Source organism: Ambystoma mexicanum, chromosome 8, assembly GCF_040938575.1.
Source record: "Ambystoma mexicanum isolate Mex_15411 chromosome 8, UKY_AmexF1_1, whole genome shotgun sequence".
NCBI classification, from domain to species: domain Eukaryota; kingdom Metazoa; phylum Chordata; class Amphibia; order Caudata; family Ambystomatidae; genus Ambystoma; species Ambystoma mexicanum.
The window spans coordinates 726,409,600-726,432,178 of NC_090929.1; the positions used below are offsets into that span (position 1 = coordinate 726,409,600).

Genomic DNA, 22,579 nt, shown 5'->3' on the forward strand with positions numbered 1-22,579 from the left:
GGTAGGGACTAGCAGGTCAAAATCCCAATATTCCATAAAACGATTTCAAAGTAGAGCATCATTAATAGAAGATTTTACATGGCTATTAGTATAAATAGGCAACATTTTGTCCTCAGATAAAAATTCTGCACATTTAGAATTAAAATCCCCTATAATTAAAATATTATTCTGATGTCCTGAGCCTAGCCACATACATACTATTTCCCCATTCTCTTTATGAAGGATAATCCTATTGTTGACCGAAAGTTATACTTAATACCAACAAAGAGTACTCGTAGGAAGCTAGCAACCTTGTGGTGATATTTAGCTTCAAATCTACAGCCGTAGCTACACCACCCTGCGGTTGACCAGTCACACCCTGCGATGCCCTAGAGTAGTAAGACTTATACCCATCCATCTCGGAAAAATCCATAAGCGTAGTATCCTTGAAAAGAATTATATCCATGTTAAAATTATAACCTGTATTAAATAAATTGGATATATTACTAAAACCACAATTCCAGGACAATATTTTTAGATTAAAGGCAAGGAACAGGAGCCGTTTGCCCCAATTTTTGCACCAGAGCTTTCATAAGCCAGGACCAGTTCTCCTGTTTTGGTAGCTGGCTTGAGGTGGTCAAGCAAAGTTGATCTACTAGTTGAAAGGTGTTTTTGGGGTTCCCGGAACCGTTATCCAAGGATGTAGAAGAATTCTTATCCCTCGATAATGTTTTACACGACTTTGGATTCGAAAGGGATAGCAGATCCAAGCCCATTGTCCTGAAGTCATCCTGGTGGTTCCATACAGTGCAGGAGATGACTTTGGAATAGAAATGCACAACACTACAGTCACTCCCCTCATTGGGAATATCCAGCCAGTCTATGGCCCTCATTAGGAGTTTGCCGGTAACCCACCGGTGCTACCGGCAGTTTACCAGCAAACTCCTCTTACCGTTACCGATGCCCGATATCCTGGTGTTAGCGGGATATTGTGCACCGGCAACAGCGGTAAGTTCCCATTCCATGGAGTCCTGTAGGACTCCATGGAATGGTAACCACTGAAGCACCGGCACTGTTAACAGTGTCGTAGCTTCCGTGATTTTTCTGCTGGTAGGGGCCTGAACTCCCGGCTGGTCGGCCCTGCCGGTACTTCACTGCCCCTACCAGCAGGCTCCGAGTAATCTGGTCTGGAAAAAATGCCGGAGCCGGTAGTACTGGCCATTTTTTGCAGGCATTTGTTCTCGGACTGGATTACTTGTACTGACCTCTCTATATCTCTTGAGTGCATCAGATGCAACACCGGTATTGTGGAGATCATTTGCAATAAAATGGTATGATTAAAAATTGATTAATTCATCAATCTGAAATTTTAAAAACCAATGATTTGTTCAAGTGACCATATTCGTTGGCTGGGACTGCTCCAAAGCACCAGCAATACGGGCAACACCTAATGTACATTCCAGGAGACGTGCATTGACTGTCCTTACACCATTTGCCAGACTCTGTTCCGAATGTTGTTTGGTCAAACAAGGTACATTAGCTGATGGATTCAAGGCTCCTCGCAAAGGATACCAGTCAACTTGTGACACTTCTTGAGTGGTACCCTTTGTAGTCAGATCAACTAAAGGTAAACTAGTGTCTTCTGTTGTGTTTACAGATGATTCCCCTGGAGGATTTATTGTGGCGATTGAGTTGTGTTTGACAAAAAAAGTATTAATCTTTCCTTTTTACTAAATTTACTGATTTTTTCTGTTTAGTGTTCTTCCCTTTTTTCTTTGAATTTAAAGAGGAATGAGTGCCTTTTACACCAAATGAGTTCTCTAATTCTGTAATTACATCAAGCCTTTCAGCGATGACGTCACTTGTTACCGGACTGGAACTATTCACCTTTATCTATCAGTTTATTTTAAATTCTGCCATTCGTGGAAATTGAGTTCCTCTACCACTTTAGAGAGCATTGTTTGAGTACTTCATCCACATCATTAGGTGGGGCATAGTTGTGTGGTGACGTATGATCTGTTAATTGTCCCCTTGACAAAACTGAAGAGGTGACCGCTGGGAGGTTAAAAATGTATCTTAACCTCTGTGTTGTCTCGTCTTTCCCTGCACCTTGCCCTGTATGCATGGAATGCTTGGAGTGACTGACATGGAATGTTGTGTGTATGAGAATGTTATGTTCTGAATGGTTCTGTGAATATCAATTAAGAAGATGGGTTGACTGAGGGAGGATGCCGGTGGATGTCTGTCCAAGTAACTTACCTGATGTGCCCTAAATGTATTCCTATGCTTGTACCTGGAGCTGGAATGTTTCCTGTTCCTACACCAGTGTCGGTGTCGTGCTTGGCCAGGACCCCAACTTAACAATGGTGACAAGGATGGTGGCTTTTCTGGGGGGACAGCACCTGTAAGCGACATCAGGAGAGGGACATCCACGCCTCCCCCCCCCCCCCAAAATCAAGAGAAGAGCCTCTCTCAAGGTAGGAACGATGTGGACTGCAGTGGGGCTAGTGAGGTCCAGCCTCTGATATAGAGGCAGGGCCAAGGGCCAACCAGGTCTGCGAGGGGCAGACACAGATATTGGTGGGCCAGAAGGTGATACACCGTAGCTGCTGCAGAAACTAGTGTTGTGACCTGAAACCCCAAGGGCAAATAGAGCAGTGTTGCAAGGGGTTTCAGTGACTGCTTAGCATAGATGTGAGGGGCAGCTCAACCAGGGTGTCAACCTCCAGGAATGTGGGTCAGCCTATGGTGGTAGTGCTGAGGAGCAAGCAAAACTGTGGTGTTTCACACGTGAGTTGTAGGTTCAGGCCATCTTACCTTGGCTTCAGTGGAGGCCCCGTGGGCAGATGTCCGTGCCCAGGAGTGTCTTGGGGTGCAGGCGTAGCTTCGAACAATATGGTGGTCCCAACAGATGTCATTGCGTGTGCCGGAGTGCGTTGCAGCTCAGGAGATTACTGAGACATTGAAGGTCGGAGAGGAGTGGCGTGGCTGCAGCCTGCAGGAGCAGGGCTGTGGGGGTCTGCTTTGCGGTCGCTGTGCAGAGGAAGAGAGGTAGAGCAGTGAATCCAGTTGGAGGCGGCTGTGGTGGTGACAGAGTGGCGCAGCGGCTGGATGTGCTGAAGGTTGCCAGGCCGCAGAGCTCCTTCCACTTCAAAGTCTGTTGTGGAGCGATGATGTAGTGGAGCGTTGGTCACTGGGGAGCAACAGGCGTTCAGTGAACGGGACACGCTCACATTCTTTTGGGTGATTTATTCTAATCTTGAAGGTACAGCAGTTTTATGCTGTGCTCGCACAGCTTGTTTGCTCGAAGAGGAGCAGCCTGTATGTGTGTTGTGATGGGCCGAGGGTAAAAGTAGATGGTCTAGGAAGAGAGGCACATTCAGATGAAAGGATTCTTGGCGGGATGTCAGCGAAGCAGGCCAAGTGTAGTGAATCAATGCAGGGGCAACTTGGTCTCAACAAGAGGAAAGGGCCTGGATAGGGAGTTGGACCAGTCTCCCTAAAGTACTGTGGGGCAACTTGTGAAGACTGTTTTGGACCGCACCAGGTTGGAGCAGAGAGAGACCTAAAGGTCTCAAAGATTTATGATTTTGATCTCATTTGGTTCCTAGATAGTTGTTTTAATTCACATTAGATCTTTGGTAATAGTGTGATATGAGGCCTGTTGAATTTCTACATCTGTTGGTGTGCTTGTGTTTCTGGAAGTTATGGCCTCTGTATAGAGAGTTGTTTTAAGTGAAATTTTAATGTAGTGCTGTTCATCCATTTTTGTTTTTAAATTGAATTTTATTGGTTTTGTAATCACAGTCAAACATCAAATAACATATGTCCGTCCAAGGGACAACCGTTCATAACAAGAATACTGTTTCTGTAACTTACCCTTACAACCCAACCTCCCCGCCCTTTCCCTCCCCCCGCACTCCTGGTGAGTAAATCTCATTAATTCCAGTTCTTTGATTCACCCTCAAATAGTGCAATGCCCTATTGGTTTCTAGGGTGAGTCCCAACTTAACCTCCTTCCGCTCATCTGTCCATCAATTAATTTGTCCAGGCCGGGCCACGTTTCCTGAGTCCTCTACCCTTGACCACCTCCCCCAAAGGCACTACAGAACTGTTGCCATTCCATTTCTACTGCAGCACCCCCTCCGTGGATTGCTGCCGTGATTTTTGCCATCAGATAAATCTCTCTAGCTGTACTAGCCCACTCTTTTAATGTAGGGAGGGTGGCCCTTTTCCAGTGTCTAGCTCGGTTTGCCCGGGCTGCCAAGAGGAGGAAATGTGCAAACGGGGGGAGGGCACACCACCTGTCCTCCTTTTTTTCAAGACCAAAAAGAATTAACATTGGATCAGGCTCGACCCCCCCCCCCCCTGCATCCTTAATCCACCCCAAGGCCCCTGTCTATTTGATCTGCACTCTAGGACAGCCCCACCACATATGCCAATAGTCAGCGGTGTCGCCACATCCATGCCAACATTGGGGGTTCACTGTAGCAAACATCCTTGATATCCGCATCGGATCATACTGCCATCCGTGCAATAATTTCACACTGTGAAGCTTATATTGGCAAGAGATCGATGTCTTGAATGCTCGCCAGCACATCTGTTGCCAGAGGTTTCCATCCAACTCAATACCCAGGTCCCTCTCCCATCTCTATACATACGTTTAATTTCCAAAAGACCGCTGGCAAAATTATTATTTGGCCCAAATGATGAAATAAATTAAATTAGTTTTTGTGTTGAGTATCTTTAGATATCTCAATTGTATTAATACCTTTGTAGTTAAAGTGAACAGTGAGCCGAAAAAGAGGAGAGGAAAAAGAGGAAATCTTAACCTTTTTATTCCATGGTTACAAAAAGTATAAAAAAGACTTTTTTTGAAAAAAATATAATGCAAGTAATTTGAAAACAGTAGGTTGCTGATAAAAGTTCAAAGAGTAACTGATGTGGACAATAAGATTCAGTTATTCTTGTTTAAGAAAAACGTTTTGTTAAAGTAACCTGTATGAGCAAAAACATTACGTATTTGGACAACACAAGACAATAGAACAACAAAATAGCAGTTTGTTATATTGTTTATACAGAGTAAGCTCTTTATGAGTATTCAAAGTATCACTCGATAGATTACTAAAGCAGGTTTGCCTACGTGGAAGACAACAAATAGTAGTTGGCTTCAGGATCAGAAATGATGTATTTCAAGTTCATAGAAAACTCAAATAGTTTTTCTTTGCTGTTGACCTCCGTTACGTTTCGGCGAGACCACCTGTGGGGCCTGAATTTCAAAAGTACGCCTTCCTCTGGGCAGTTTTTTTTATTAGGGTGACAATCCCTGTGAGGGAGGCAAACGAGAAAGAGAAGAAAAAAAATGTTTTCAGAGGTTGCGTACTGGCTGTATTAAACTGCAAAGGTTAGTATATTACATTTGGTGTAAACCTGAATGTTGACTACTTATTTCAAAACTCCTGAACAAAAAAGGGAATCTTACCACATTAGTTGGTAAAGAAAAAACAGGAGCAGTTTGTCCCAAGACAAAGACCCGTCGTTACTGGCATGTGTGGTCCAGCATTTTGAAGAGACATTGCCAGTGTTTATTAGAATAGAGTCAGTTCTTCACCTTGCATTAGTCTGGTTATTCTGAATGCAATAAATAAATAACAAAGATAACCGTTAAATTGAGCGCTTGGGTTGGGTATACTACTAAGAGTTGTTATGGGTGATTATGACAAAAAAATGTTTTACCGTTTATTTCCAAACTTCAGGGTTGCATCTGTGTTTGTTCAACCTGAATCAATTCAGTTGAGGCGTAATTGGAATTGCTTTTGTGACGTTTGTTGGTTTTCCTCATTTCGACCGGAGTCCAGAATGATTTGGTGACAAATGTGTCTCAGGGTAGGAATCCTGAAAAGTAATAGAGGAAAATAGCTTAGGAATCATGATGGCGTAACCGTGCTGCTACATGTGGGCAGACACGGACTGGAACACGTAGCATGAGTTGGTTGTGGCAGACACAATAGGACCAGTAGTCAACAAAATAGTGCATGCAGTATTTGTTGATCGTAATTCTGAATGTGGTTAAATAAACAATTGTTGCGCCGTCCTCATGGCTTGAAAGCACCCCTCACGAGAAGGAGCGGGGGACAAGGACGCCAGTTATCTCAAAGTTGGCGCGCAATACGATTATTAAGCAATCTGCCTGAAAGTGTAAGGCGCTGAAGTATGCTAGTGCATTGGCCGATCCTTCTCTTTCCGTCAGTGTTCATGGTAGCTCGGACAGTGCAGCAATCAGTCAGCTTACACCATCGTTCAGACGAAACAAAGCTTATATTGGCAAGAGATCGATGTCTTGAATGCTCGCTAGCACATCTGTTAACAGAGGTTTCCATCCAACTCAATACACAGGTCCCTCTCCCATCTCTGGCGCAGTCCTTGAATGGCCCCCTTCTTCGATTCTAACATAGCACCATAGAGACGCGAAATGAGACCCTTCATCTCCTTATGTCCATCCAGGACCCCTTCCACTGGCGTGAGTTCCCTCTGAATCGACTCCTTCAACCTGAGGTAGAGGAGCACCGAGCGTGTGCCTATCGCCAAAGCTTCCTCCGACTCCTGCATACTCACGAATTTCCCATCCTTCCACAATTGTCTCACTCTAGAGAGCCCACCCTCAAGCCATGCCTGGTACCTTGAGACCTCTGGTATAGCGTCCCGCACCGGGGGTGCCCATATATGGCTCTTCAGTGAGGGCCTGGTGGTGATCCCACCCAATTTCACTCCCATGCTCAACACCTCCCAATGGACCCCAAGAAAGGGGTGTTTGCGAATTCTCTTCGGGAGTCTCCTCTTAGGGACACAGAGCCATTCCCCCACCATTGCCGGGAGCATTTGCTGGTACTCCAAATATACCCATTGTCTCTCTGGGTCCTCCCTCAGATGCGTGACCAGTGCCCTAAGCTGTGTTGCCCTGTAGTACATCATTAAGTCTGGGAGCCACCCCCCCTCGACCCCTCCAATCCTTTGGTAGTATCAGCATCTTATATCCCACCCTGGGTTTCTGATTCTGCCATAGAAACCGCACGATCCTTGACTTAGCTACTCTTAGGTGCGCCTCCGGGGCCCGAACTGGCAACATCTGAAAGAGATATAGCACTCTCGGGTGGAGGTTCATTTTTATTGCATTATGCCTCCCATCCATGACAGCTGTGCCTTACCCCAAGTTACCATTTCCGCAAACAGTTTGTCGAAGAGGGGAGGGTAGTTGGCTCCACCCAGATCCTCTCATGGTCTGACTATGTTGATTCCCAGGTATCTAATACTGTCAAGCTGTATCTGCAGTCCCAGGGGCCTGAGGGCCTCAAGCTGCCGTGGATCCCCCACGGCAATCGGAAAGATCACCAACTTGTCCTTGTTGACTTTAAATCCCGAGAACTGCCCGTATTCCTCAATTATCGCCAGTGCTGCGGGGACAGAACTGGTGCGATTCACCAGATGCAGCAGCACGTCGTCCGCGTAGAGTCCCAGTTTGAACTCCCTTGTGCCCACTCTAATGCCCTCCACTTGTGGGGCCCTCCTTAGCCGTTCTGCCAACACTTCCAGTGTTGGTGTGAATATGAGTGGTGAATGAGAGCAACTCTGTCTAGTACCCCTCTGCAATCTGAAAGCCCTCGACAACCTCCCGTTCACCGTCACCATTGCCACCGGGGCTACATAAAGCGCCCGTATCCCTCTCATGATTCAATCTCTGAATCCAAATTTCTGTAGGACCCCCCTTTAGAAACCTCCAGTCCACCTGCTCAAAAGCCTTCTCGGCATTGAGGGAAACCAGGACCGGGTCCCCTTCCTTCTTTACTGCAGCCTCCATCAGGTGCAGAGTCATACGCACAGTATCTGCCCCCTGCCTATCCTGAATGAACCCCACCTGATCCAAGTGGACCAACTTGGGCATGAGATCCTCCATACGTGTGGCTAGTATTCTGGTGAAGATCTTCGCATCAATGTTAGTAACGAAATGGGACGGTAGGATTTACAGCACTCCGGGTTCCTGCCGTCTTTTGGTATTACCATAATCAGAGCCTTCCCAAATGAGGGGTTTGGGGGTCTCCCTGTGTCCAGGATGTGGTTAAATAACTTTGCTTAGTGATGCGCAAGAGACTCTGCGAAGCTCTTATAAAACCCTGTGTGTACCTATCTTCTCAGGGAGCCTTGCCCAACTTCAACCCCGCTATCGCCCTCAGGACATCCTCCTGCGTAATCAGCTCCTCCATTCCTGCCTTCGCACTGCCCTGGAGACTTGGCAGGGGCACCTCTCCCAGGTATCTGTGCAGTTCTGTCCCCCTCTTCCCTTTAAAGCTGTTCATAAAAGTTGGCAAATTCCTGGGCCACGTCTCCAGCAAGAGAACAGAGTCGCCCATCTGGACCCCAGACTCCGTATACCCACCTCTCCGCCCGTTGGCCACTCAGCCTGGCCGCCAGCAGAGCATCAGCTTGTCTCCCTTCTCATAGTACCTCTGATTCAGGAATTGCAAGCCCGCAATCACCTTTCCCACCTCCAGATCCCTCAACTCCTGCCTGAACTCTTCTATTGCCCCCGCATCTCCTTCACGAAGACCGGATCTTTCAACAAGTTATCATTACAGCACATAAAGATTCACGGGATCTCAATCCTGCCAGTGCAATTCCCATGACCACCATGTCGTGGTCCGTCCAACTAACCAGTGAATGTTCGCTAGAAGTGACTCTACTGACATGTCTCTGTATCAAGAACAAATAATCTATCCGACTTCAAGACCAATGGACTGGGGAGAAAAAGGGATAGCGCCTCTCCATGGGATGGCCCTCCCTCCACACATCCACCAGTTCCTGGTCCCTCATGTACCCCAGGAATCCCCCATCCTGTCGCCCCGTGCCAGACCCCACCATTTCCTGCCCTCCACTATGGTCTAAAGCCCGGTCCACCAACATGTTGAAGTCTCCCTCCTATAGCAATAGACCCTCTGCCCGATTAAGTATCTCTCCCATGACCTCCTGTAGAAACTGCATCTGTCACGTATTGGGGCTATACACCACTGCAATAGTTAGCTGTACTCCCTCCAGTGACCCAGTGACCACCAGAGCTCTCCCGTCCACCCTCTTCCAAACCTGTGGCTGACCAAGCACACCCCCGATTTAAGTAAAATGCCAACACCCCCCCCCCCCCTTGATCGGATCGGAGGCCCAGAAATCCTATCCAACCTGTGCCCCAGGGATACGTCTATCTTCCCCCTGAAGCAAACATGTCTCCTGCACCAGCAGCACGTCCAGATCTCTATTTCGAAACTCCCTCCCCAGCAATGAGCGCTTGCTGGGAGAATCTAGGCCCTTGACATTCAAAGTTCCCAACTTTAGAGCCTCCACCCGGCCCTTGCCTCGCGCCATTCGGATGTGCCTGACTCTGACCCCACCATTCCATCAATCACAATGCTGTGTTCCCCAACATTGTCTTCACCTTAAAACCCTCCCCAACCCTACCTTCCCCTCCCCCACCTCCCCCCAACAGTGATTAATCTGCCCATTGAGACGCCCGCTATGTGATGGGCCACCAGGGATGAGTGCTTGCCCAGCCCGTCATTCTTATTACCACCACATCTCCCCCTTCACATATCACTCAAATTGCTTAGCAGTCTTGTCTATCTTGTTTGTGCTGTCTCTCCCCCCCCCCCTCAAGAGTCCCTGGAGTTCTTCTGTGGAGGGTATTGAGCTTTTTAAATTTCCTGTCACCCATCACTTTCTTCTTCACACTCTGCGGACCCTGCGGTCTACTCTGCTCTGTCGGTGCGACCGCCGACCCCTCCTGACCTTCTGTAGGGATTTCCCCTTAAGAACTTGGAGAACCTGGTGCACCTCCTGTCCGCTGGTGACACAGTAGTCTGCGTCACCTTTCTCAAATGACAGCGCAAATGGAAATGACCAGCGATACCGCATACCCCTTTCTGTCAACCATTGCGTGAAGGGGCGGCAATCTCTGCAACGGGTTAGGGTGAACCCCAACAAGTCCTGGAACACCCTGATCGTGTCCCCCTCATATTGGAAACTCCCCAACCTCTTGCCTTTCTGCAGGACCTCCATTTTCTCCCAATATCTCAGGAAGCGGACCACTATTGATCTTGGACCCTTCGCTCTTCTGCCGCCTCCTCTATGCACCCTTTCCAGCTGTACCTCCTTCCCCCCTTCAAAGCGAAATGTTGATCAGTCCTTGCACCTTCCTTCCAACCTCCCCTGCAGACTCTCCCTTCTGTTCTCTGACCCCCAAAATGTGTAGGTTATTCCGGCGCTCTCTACTTTCCATATCGTCCAGCTTCAAGATGGTTTCCTCCTCCTCGCAATTCCAAGTCCGTTAGGCGAACCTCATATTTCATGTACAGAAGGTCTACCTGCAGGTGGTTGTTTTCCATCCCCTCAATTTTATCTTCCTGCTTATCCACGCAGCCCTTTAGGTTGCATATCCAGGCTTGAGTGTCCGTTCGTATTGCCTTAATTTCTTGAAGTATATCCTTGAGACCGTCTCTGGTTAGGGCCGGCGCCGGTGTGCTTCCCCCTGCCGCCATCTCAGCCCTTGTTGGGTGTCTCCATCGTAGTCGATACGGTGTCTCCGGAAGCGTTGAAGATATTGTACCCCCGCATGCATCGCACTTCTGTGTCCCACCGGTCCTCTGATCCTCCTCCAGCATGACCCCAGGCAGTATATCTCAAAGTTCAGTGTGTCGATTGGCCAACACTGGCTCCTCCTTGACTTTACCCTAAACCCTGGGTGAGTCTGTCTATTCTCTGGGGCTCCACGTGGCCTTCAGACACCAACTTCACTGTGACTATGTCTGCATCGTCCTGGGCGTTACATGGGAGAGGGGGGCCTGCGCTCCTGCTTGCCTCACGTTCCTTGGCAATTTTCTCCTGGTCCCTGGAGCATCAGCCCCCTGGGCTCCCTTGCCTCATTTCAACAAGCCAAATTTTGGGCCGTCTCCTATGGTCCCCGTTCCAAGGTCCACTGGGGCTCCTGCGTCCCCGGGCTTCCCTATGCCTTCCAGTGAGAACAGCGCCTCACTTCTTGGCGTGGACAGCATATGTCCTTAATCGGGGGCCAGGGCCCAGTGTCCCCTCTGTGCGTGCTATCTTCCCTTTCACACATTGCACCACCGTTCCCTCTTTGCTTTAGGGCTCATTTTCCTCCCTTCCTCTCCTGCTACTGTTCCTTCTTTCTTAAATTTTTTTCCCCCACTTTTTTTAATTAGTTTTTTTATTGTTGAGAGGAGTTGGTGTGTTTTTACCATTATGGGTCCAGGTCTTTGTGGGCCGGGGCCCCCTGACTCGTTTTTGCAGTCTGTGTATTTCTGGGCTCCAGGCCGCCGTACTACTAGGAGGGGGAGGGCGGGCCATTACGCCACAAGTTCCATCTCGCCCTGCGTGGAGCCGAGGGAGAAGCTACGCTCTGTGCACGTGCGAGTGTCTCCCGGCATCTCTTCTGCCCTCCCTCTCACCTGCTGCCTGCTGAAGTCTGATCCGCTGATCGCTTGGTCGTCTCCTTCTTCGTTGTGGGTACGGCTGGATCGCGCTCTTTGTCCCTGTCCCAGGCCTCACCGCTGCAGCTCCTCCTCACCTCCTGGGTTCCTCTTTCTCCCTCGCACTGGGTCTCCCACTGCTTCTGTGGTCCAAGAACCTCGGGCGGGGGCAGTCTCTACCAGCTGACGACTCCGGTCCTCCGCCACTTTCACCCGCTTTCCTTTCACCTCGGCAGAGGTGCAGGACTCCCGCTCGGGGTGCACGTTGGGTGCGGCTCTCTCCACACGCCGGGGCCGCTACAGTCTTCTCTTAGCTTCTCTGGTCACAGCACCTAGGGTGAGGGGTGTCTCGACTCCCAGCCCCGTCAAGGACCCCAGGGGGTTCGGAAACTTCCTTTTGTTGTGTTTTGTTTTTCCCTGCACCCTACCTTTATGCATGGAATGCTTGGGGTGAGTGACATTGAATGCTCTGTGTGAGAATGTTATGTTCTGAATGGTTCTCTGAATGTAAGTTGAGAAAATGGGTTGACTGAGATAGGATGCCAGTGGATGTCTGCCCAAGTACCTTAACTGATGTGCCCTAAATGTATTCCTATGCTTGTACCTGGAGCTGGAACTCAGTAAAGATGTTTCCTGTTCCTACACTAGTGTCGTGCTTGGCCAGTACCCCAACTTACCACTCGGGCATTGCTCTGGACAACTCTCCAGACCACCATTCTTCAGCCTGTCAAGCCATTACAGAAAGGGGAAACACCATATGCAAATCAGGCTTGCTTCCACCCGAAAAGGGGCAGTCCAGCCCAAACTGCTTGGCCACTTGATAAATCTATAAATTTACATCTTTCCGGTCATACATAATACAAGAAACTGTGTATCCATGCAAACGACCACATGCGCCTCAAACAGCTACATTTTGGAACGGATAGACCAACATTTGTGCAGGATGCAGTACAGTAAAAGCAACTTTATAGATTGTGGATTACACTGCCTGCATCTTGGCAAAGTGGGATCCTGTTCTCCAGCATTGGATCTTTCATACAGTCACTTGCTTTGAATAATACCCTATTGCTTGATAACAGAAACCATGAATCTATGAAAGATACCAATGCTGGAGAACTGGAGTTACAGGTAAGTAACTCTTATAGTACTCTCAGGCACATTGCAATTTTCTAGACCATATGAGGCACCACAAACAAAGAAAACCTGCATGTACATCAATGGAGCAGTCAGTCAAAAAATTTAGGACCATATTTCGCCACCCATCTGCCTGAGTCAAAATCACTGATTCCACATCACTCCACACCAACGCCCCCTCTCCCCGCCACCCTGTTTGCAAGTCTTATGGACTACCCCAAGGCTTCATCCTAATCCGAAAGTCATGCTTTCTAATCTTTCATAGACTCGCTAAGCATACCTTTTGTGAACATGATCTGAGAAGCAGATGACACTCAATGATAACTAGAAGGAAGTATCCACCAAAAAGAACTTTTTAGCACTTCAAATTGTAAAAACATTTAGCAAATACAGGACTCGACAGAACATCAAAGCGTTAAAGTGAACCTTATAAAAATGGATTTCTTATTTATCTTTTAACTGTCTTTTCTTTCCCTTACCTCACTCAGACTTGACTCTGTGGCCCCTGGTCCAAAGGGGTCTCCCAAAATTGTGTGCAGTCCGAAGACATTGCCGTTTTGTGCTCAACATCAAACTCAATCTCCATATAAAAAGAATAGAAAAAGGAGCCCTGAATTGGCTGCTGAAAACACCAAAGATCTGGATATGTATGCCACTGTATCCATATTTGACTTCAGCAGCAGATTTCAGACTGGCCTTTCAAATTCCCAGCATTCCAACTTAAAAGGGGTTCAACTTCCTTCTGTAAGGCGGATGTCCAGCACTAGTTGCTTCGATCATTTTGCTCAGACCCTTATCACATTGTACAGTTTTCTGATCAAAACTGGATGAATCTGCAGATGTCCTGCCTAAAATACAAAACGTAGATACTGTGCCCCATTGTCTAGAGGCTCTTTGGACATCCACTACACGCAGGTATTAAGCCTAGTATTCGTGAGCATCAAGAATACAAATAATCGCCAATAGCTCTCATCAGGTTGAGTCTCAAGAATCAGTAACACATTCCCAACCAGCTTTTACTTGCCTTGCCGTTCGCTATGCTTTGGATGAAATTCAAAATGTGTCTTTACTTACTCATCACATGCAATACATGTCTCCATATCCCAATGGTACAGTTCTGATGTCACATTTTTGCCATATCCTGATTGATCTAGTGTCACTCTCCTGATATATACTGCTGGTAAATAGCTAGTGAGACTTTTGAAAACCGCCGACCGAACACAGCCTTTATAATTTCCATATCTTATTATTTTTGTTTTTAATAAATGAATCCATCCCATGAATGATTCGAAACTGGAGACATGCATTTAAAGTATGTGGAGAGCTGCATGTGCATCAAGTTTAAACACCTTTCCACTTAGGGTTTGGAAAATAAGATAAAGAAGGTAAATTATTTAAATAAAATGGAATGTTGAAAACATATCTGCTGAAGAATATAGACATTCCCCCAGCAGAGGGTACTAAGTGCGATGGTTTCATACATTCTGCTTGAAATCTATTTTGTGCACATTGCTAGAGGTGACTATTTTTGCAAGATTTTATGTAATTGCATGTATTGTTTTACTTCTCAGGAGTATGACCAAGCTGCGACATTTCGTGTGCAGCAGTTATTCAAAGACATTGATGAGCTTTTGTATGGTGAAAATACTGGTGTGCTTGTCAGGGGTCTGCAACAAGAGTGCCAAGAATGGAGTTCTTACTTCCCTCATCTCAGGTAACTTTTTTGGATAAGGAGACCTTCTAAATTCGCTAGGTGTTTTACGTTTTGAAACATGTTTTCTGTCTCTTTGGTAAAAAAAAGTGTTGTGATTCTGCCAGGTGTGTCTGGAAAAAGGTCAGATGTTCACTTGCATTTGTGTGTAAGCCCCTTTGCATTGTCCGACACCCAGTATCTGGTTTTAGCTCCTGCTCATTTAACCTTGATTTCGAGCCCTGCAGTGCGCACTGGCCAGATTCTCTGCATGCGCTGGCTCATTGTTCTTTTTATTTTTTGAGTTTATTTTTTTCCTAAACAATATACAGATGTTACATAGCACATAGTTGTAATATATCAATTCCGGCTTACTTGTAAGCCTTCATGCAGCACCTGTTAAACCATTAATTTCCCTTTCTCCTCTCCCACTTTATTAACTAGTCTCTGTATAGTTCCTTGTTCTGCTTCTCGTCACATGTTCTACTTCCGTATGCATTATGAGTCTTGTCTCTCTTCTTGAGAACCTGTTCCTTCATTTTTGCTTCCTGATTTGAATAGTGTCAATATCAGTTCTGTCTATTGTAACATATCCTCTCCTGGATCTTGTTTTTGTACATTAATAGCCTGTTTCCAGACTTCTGTCTCCGCCCTTGTCCTTTTTTGTAGATCTCTCCATCCCCCTCACTGGTGGTCCTGTTCCGGTTTTCCAGTTCATGGCTATACAGCGCTTGGCTATCACATATGCTAAGCATTTCAATTTCCCAAGTGCTTTTCTATTCCTGCTCACCGGGAAGAGCCCAACATACAGGCCACCAGGGATTGTACATCCAATTCTATTCCCCTTTTAGACAGTTTGTGTGCAATACCGTCCCAGAACTTCCTTATAGTTGCGCATCCCCAAAACATATGTAGCATTCGCACATTTGTCATGTTGTATTTGGGACATTTCTGTTCCTTTAAATCCTGCTGTTGTCTTCGGTGTTAGATAGGCTCTCTGTTACATACAATTGTAGCAGTTGCAGTTTCGCGTTCCTAGAAAACCCTCTTGTGAGCCATTCTTTGTCTGTAAAGGGCTTTCCCAACTCTACTTCCCATCTTGCCCTGGTACGTAACTCCTTGCCTGAGTGATTGTCTAATAACACATCATACAACTTTGATTTGGCATGCCGCCCTCTGAAATATTTATTATCATTTCCACTTCAATTTCAATCGTGTCTCTCCCCCCGCCCCCCCTAGTGGCCACCTTTTCTTAATCATATTCACCATTGGTTGGTGCAGGAGGTGTTGACCGCTATGTATTCTTCTTGTTTCTTGTAATTCCTGAAAACTTATTAGGGTACAGTTTTCCCTCAAGTGCCCTATTGTAGCTATCCTGCATGTCTCTGAGTGGAGTCGCACGCTGGCTCTGAGACTTCTTTTATCTGTGCGGTGATATCAGGTCTTTGATCTTGAGTTTTTTGCAGGTTCTGCACCACACTTGCATGCCCAATTTCACCAAGTGTGGATACTCCCGAGATTCTGGTGGGGCAACCCAAACTAGATCTTTTAAGTGAAGGTGTTTTATTGCTGGCTGTAGGAGTGCTGTATCCAATGTAGGGTCGTCTGCTAGCCAGCCTACCACATATTGCCTCTGACTTGCCAGGTAGTATAATCCAAAATTCCGGATTATCAACCCTCCCTTATCGTAGGGTCTTTGTAGGGTCCTCGGCGCAACTCTGTGTCTACTACCATGACACAGAAAGGTCCTGCACTCCTTGTCAATTCTTACAAGGAATTTTTGGGAATGTTATAGGGGATATTTCCAAAGCAGTGCAGTTGCCTGGGCAGTGCCACAATTATTTCTGTTTAAAAATGTGTATTCGAATAACATACAGCAAATGGTATGAGAACAGGTAAAAAAAAAATGTAAACAATTAAATAATGTGATTTATTGGAACAAATCTAATTGATCAAGAAAATGTTGGGTACACTAACATCAATGAACTTATTGAAGTAACAAAAACGGGGGAACAAAGACTGGACATTAAAGGGATGGTCTAGTAAAAATTTTTATTTAAAAAATAGATAGGCCACATAAAAAGAAATATACTAGCATCCTCCGTTTTAAAACTTCCTATGTAAAATTTTGAGCTATTCAAGCTCAAAATTCGAAAAAGCAAGCACAGGCGTGCCGCCATTTTGTGAAATGGAAAAGGGCCCCAAATTGAAAAGCAGATTCAGGCAGACACAACGCGGCATTGCGGAAAACAACCGCGTTGTGTCTGCCTGAATCTGCTTTCCCATTTGGGGCTCTCGGGCTCCCCGCGGGGAGCCCGAGAGCCCCAAATGGGAAATCAGCTGCAGGTAGAAACACTACGCGGCATGTAAACATAACCGCGTGTGTTTCTGCCTGCTGTGGCTTTCACTTTGGGTCTCCGGTGCTCGAGCACCGGAGACCCAAAGTGATAGCCACAGCAGGCAGAAACACACACGGTTGTGTTGGAAAACGCTGCGGTTTTTCTTTCCAAGTTTCTCAGGCTCCTCCGAGCCGGAGGAACCTGAGAAACTTGGAACGAAAAACCGCAGTGTTTTCCAACACAATAACGTTGTATTTATGTTTGCGGTCACTTCAAAAGCGACCGCAAACATAAATACGTTTTTAAAGCTGCGGTTTTAAGTTTTCCGGGCTCCTCCAGCCCGGAAAACTTAGAAAAAAAAACGCAGCTAGTGCTTATTTTTTGTAAAAAAAATAAATAGCACTTACCGAGATTCAGCTGCAGCTTTCCTGCTCTGGTCTCCGGTCCGCGTCCTCCGAGTCCCGGCACTAATGAAGGGAAAGCCACCCAGCGGTAGACTTTGTTTACTACAGCTGGCTGGCTTTTCCTTCATTAGTGCCGCAAAAGCCAGCACAGGAGGGCGTCCATTTCACAAAATGGCGGCGTCCCTGTGCTTGCTTTTTCGAATTTTGAGCTTGAATAGCTCAAAATTTTACATAGGAAGTTTTAAAACGGAGGATGCTAGTATATTTTTTTTTATGTGGCCTATTTTTTAAATAAAATTTTTTACTAGACCATCCCTTTAAACAATAGCAAAGGAGAGGGTCGGGATAACGGAAAGAGCAGTTGATACCAATTAATCATGAGAGTTGAGGTATTGAAGAAAAATATTAAATTCTTTGTTGAATTTATGCAGATCACCAAAAGAAGCATGGCATTTTCTTTTTTGATGGGTGGAGCAAATGGAGTTCCACCAAGTATTATTAGACAGGATTGTTGTATTTTTCCAATTATATGTAATATTCTGAAAAGCAATACTTATGAACAGATTAAACAAACGGGGAGGCGTCAATATGATTTATAACTGGATTAACAATAGAACCAATCATTAGGTTGGCGAGTGTAAGAGGTTCTGAAAAATGAAAGATTACTTGTAGCCGTGACCAAATAATTGATCAAAAAGTGTGAACATGTTTACATTTGAAGGTTAAATTAACAAAGTCAGCATTAGGCTCAGCACATGTGCAGCAATTATTAGAAACATTGTCCACAGCTTTGGTGATACGTAAAGGAGTGAGAAAAGTACGATGAAAAATAAAAAAAATCGGTTTGTGTGAGATTGGCAGCAATAGATGTTGAATGACACATTTTTCAAATTTTGGTCCATTGGTCCGGGGTAAATTGCAGGTTCCAATCAACTTCCCATTGCCTGATAGTACTAATATTGAGTGAACTGGGAGAAGGGAGATCATTTAAAAACGCATAATATTTTGTAGCAGTAGTTGAGGGAGTACTAATTAGAAAGTCCAAAAACGGTGAAGGAGAGGTTTGGTTATAAGTAGATATGGATTTTGTAATTGATTTAATGAAGGATCTGTGAAAGAGAAGATCTGAAACAGGAATTTCATATTGCAAACATATCTGTGGAAAGGGTATTACTTCTTCTGAGTTATTAAAGAGTTGTTTGATGAATATGATACCAGATGATTACCAGATGATTACCTTGTTAATAGTAACAAGATTGGATTTGGCAGAGTTTTGATGATTGAACCATAGAAAAAGGTCATCAGTATTAATATTAGAAAAGGAATTAGGGGGAAGCTTATTCCAAATCATTTTAAAGAGATGTAATGAAGGGAAATAAGTGATGTTGGGCCATGTAGAGGTCAATAGGAAATGGGAAAGGGAAAGCAGAGAGATAGAGCTAGCTTCGACATTAATCCAAAGGGGAGCACTATTAGGCTGAGATTCGTAATGTTTGAAAAAGATTACTTGTTTTAGAAGAAAATCTTTATGATGAAGTTGAAAATTAGGGAATTTGACTCCTCCCGAGGATCTGGGAAGTCTCAATTTGTTAATGGCAATGTGCTGTACTTTATGATTCCATAAGAATTTGAGAAGAAGGGAATCAAGTTTCTTGTAGAGAGAGGTGTGGATTGTTGTGGGGATCATGAATAAGAAGTAAAAAATAATAGGACTGATCATCATTTTGATAGTGTCTAGGCGTCCCAACCAGGATAAGAAGAGAGGCGACCAGTTAGACGTCATATCGGTAACTTTTTCAATTAAAAGGTTGGTCTTTAGATTGATAGTCGTATGAATATCCTTAGAAATTACAAGCCCATATGAGAGGGTTGCCATGGTAATCCAGACAAAGGGGTATTAGAGAGGTTACAAGAATTAGTGAGAGGCATAACTTCGAATTTTATCAAAATTAAGCTTGTATCCGGAGACGATGGAAAAGTTAATAGTAGTTAATAGATGTTGGATAGAGGAGGCAGGGTTAGAGAGGTAAAGCTGAATGTCATCAGCATAAGCGGATAATTTGATTTCAATATTGTTTATAAAAATACCTTTAATGTTGGTGTTCAATCTAATATTTTGAAGGAGGGGTTCTAGAGCAAGATTGAATAATAAAGGATAAAGGGGGCAACCTTGACGAGTTCCTCTTTCAATTTGAAATGAGGAGGAAAGAGAATTATTGATAAGAATACGAGTTGTAGGAGAAGAGTAAAGAATTTTGACTAGATTAATAAAGTAAGGATGAAGGCCATGCCAAGATAAGGAGCGGAACATGAAGGACCAAGAGACACGGTCAAATGCTTTTTCAAGGGCAAGAAGGCCAAAAGGGTTAGAAGCATTTTGAGAATGGGAAAGTATATTAAATAAGAGTCTAGAATTAGAAGAGGCGTGACGATTTTTAATAACACCAGATTGATCAGGGTGAATAAGTTAAGGGAGGTATAGCTCTAGATGATTTTTAAGTCTGAGTTAATTAGAGATATTGGTTTGTAATTTTCAATTAATGATGGATCTTTGTCAGATTTGGGGAACATAACTAGAAGAGCCTCTCCAAAAGAACCAGGACTTTGACCAATTTCAGCATAATAGGAGTAAAGTTCGAAAAGTTTAGGTGCGATTGAATCAATGAAAGTTTTATAAAAATCAGTGGTGAATCCATCAGTGCTAGGGGCTTTATTAGATTTGAGGTCAAGTATAGCTTGCTTAATATCAATAAGAGAGATAGGAGCATCAAAGGGAGATAGGTTGATCGGGTTGGCAGAATTTACCTTTTTATTTGTTTCAATGAAGGAATGGATGTCATGATTGTTAATAGAGGGATTAGAGTGATAAAGATTGGTATAGAAATCAAGGAAGGCATTGTTAATATCTTTTGGTTTGGTTAATCTGTTACCATCCGAAAAGAGAATTTGGGTAATAAGGGATTTTTCTCTATTTCTTTTTGAGATAAGAAGCTACCATTTACCCACCTTGTTGTATCCACAATGAAGTTTAGTTTTGGATCTAAGTAAGGAGTTAGCCGCTCTTTTGTTGAAATCCATACGTTTAGTTATAAGAACTTTCAAGGTAGTGGGATCCGGGTTTGCATAATAAGATTGTTCAAGTTGTTTAATTGATGAAAGCAGGTTATTATGAGAGAGTTCAGATTGTCGTTTTTTAATGACAATAAATTGTATTATGAATCTATGAAGAGTAGCTTTAAAGGCATCCCAGTTGTTGTGAATGGAGGTATCTTCCGGGCGGTTATTAAAGAACTCTTTAATGAAGGAGTGAGTTTTTGCGACAAAGGAATTATCCTTCAGTAGAAACTAATTAAATCTCCCATCTTGGAGAGAGCTTGGTGATGGGTGTCCATTCAAGAGTGGTGGAAACAGGGGCATGATCTGAAATAGTAATGGGACCGATGTTAGAGTTCAAAATAGTAGGCGTTAGTGAGGAATTGACAAAAATATAGTCTAGTCTAGAAAAGGATTGATGGGAAAGTGAGTAGAACGTAAAATCTTTGGTATCAGGATAGCAAAATCTCCAGGAATCAATTAGGTTTAGATTTTGCAACAGGTTTATGAAACTATTCTGAGATTTGGAGTTAATCAAGTTCGAGGAGGATTTCCGATCCTGTCAAGAATCTGATTCGTATCTCCACAAAAAGAGTTTATCAGGGTTCTTAGGTGAAAGCTTAGGAATAAAATTGGACCAAAAAGGTGGGTTGGGAGCATTGGGGCCATATACATTAAGAATAGTAATGGGTAGGTTGTTGATGGCATCAATGATGATCCATCGGCCTTCTGGGTCTTTTTACTCAGCGACTAATGAAAAACGTAAATGTTTGTTAATTAATATAGAAACTCAACCTTTCTTATCTAATGCATTCGAAAAAAGGGTATGGCTAATCCATTGAGCTCTAATCTTAAAACTTTCGATATCTGAACTTAGATGAGTCTCTTGAAGACATACAATGTAGGGTTTTTGCTTGGCAAGTTGAGAGTTCACTTTGTTGCGTTTGATACGATGACCTAATCCTTTAATATTCCAAGTGATGATTTTAACAGACATTAGTAAAAATAAAGTAGTTAATGGCAAAAGAAAGGTACAAAGCAGTGGATAATAATATACTTACACATTGCACAGAACAAGATACAGCATATTGTAAATCAATGGAATAGCAATCATTAAATATAATATTAGTATTGGGGTGTAAGGGAAATGACAAAAGGAGGGGGAGACAACAATAGAGGTAAAAACATAAAAGAATGCTTAAGTTGGATAGAAAATGATATCTAAGAATAAAATGATATCTAAGAATAAGTAATGGCAAGAGGGTAAAGATGAGGACAATTGTAAAAAAAAAGTGAGAAAGAGTATCATGGTGGAACCAGAGTACATAGACGGAACAAGCACAGATGAGTAAAAGCAACGAGCAAGAGTAGAGGATAACAGCAAAGGTTATAGAAATATGAACGTATTGAATATACAATAATACTTCAAGACAATGAAACCAAAATATAAGCAGTGAGTAGATTGCAAGTCGGTTGAGGCTTTTATGGAAGATACTCCAGAGTTGGTCTAGATCAAGTTTGCAAAGTTGAGAAGGAAGGATCAAAAGATTTAATGGGGGATCTTGATTTGTCCCTCATGTGAGTTGAAGTGGATGGAACATCCAGTGTGGATTGATGAGGTTGACCTGCTGCTTTTGGATTCTTGGGAACTGTGAAAGTCGGAGGATGAGGTGGAGGATCCGAAGTACAAGTATTGACCAAAGGATTCAGGGAGGTAATATCCATAAGTGACGTTTGCAAGGCTTGGAGCAAGTTATGGAGATAATTTGGGTCTGTTAATTCTTTAGTGGGGCCGTCCGGAATGGTTATAATCATCCTTGCAGTAGCCAATTGTCCATATCTAATGTTTAGGGATTAAAAGAGAGGTCTCATGTCAAGAAATCATTTCCTCTTGGCTTGGGTAATTATAGAAAAATCTGAGGAAATAAAAATACAATTGTTCTGGTAAAGGATAGGTGAATTTTTCCTGGCTGTAAGTAGAATTTGGCATGCTTGCTGATGTCGTAGGAAACAAGCAATGAAGGGCCTAGGCGAAGCTTTGTTGCCTGGGGAGCGGGGTCTGATTCTATGAACACGTTGTAATTCCAAAGGTGGTGAGAACGTGATCCCTAGAGTTGCTGGGATCCAATTGGTAAGAAACCTGATGGGATCATCAACTTATTTTTTCAGGAATTCCGTAGAAGCGAAGATTGTCTTTTCCATTCCTATCTTCTAGTTCCGTGACTGCCTTTTCAAGTTGCAAAAGTCGTACTTGCATGCTTTCAAGGCCGTCTACTCTATCTTCCACAACGCCAATTCTTTCTTCCGTTTCTTCAAGTCTGCTGGAGAATGTCTTGATCTCAACCTTGAATCTCTACCTGAATGGAGGAGGAACGGGAGTCTAATGAGGAAAGGAGGAGGAACGGGAGTCTAATG

General features: G+C 44.3%; 1 protein-coding gene across 4 annotated transcripts in view; it reads left to right on the top strand.

Moving 5' to 3' along the window:
• Window positions 1-22,579, top strand: part of FAM149B1 (family with sequence similarity 149 member B1) — a 1,843,046-nt gene that overhangs the window by 604,121 nt on the left and 1,216,346 nt on the right. For all 4 annotated transcript variants that reach the window (XM_069610541.1, XM_069610540.1, XM_069610539.1 and 1 more), the window contains one exon: window positions 14,210-14,352. In XM_069610541.1, the coding sequence (XP_069466642.1) occupies window positions 14,210-14,352 (143 nt within the window). The remainder of the gene's footprint in view (window positions 1-14,209; window positions 14,353-22,579) is intronic.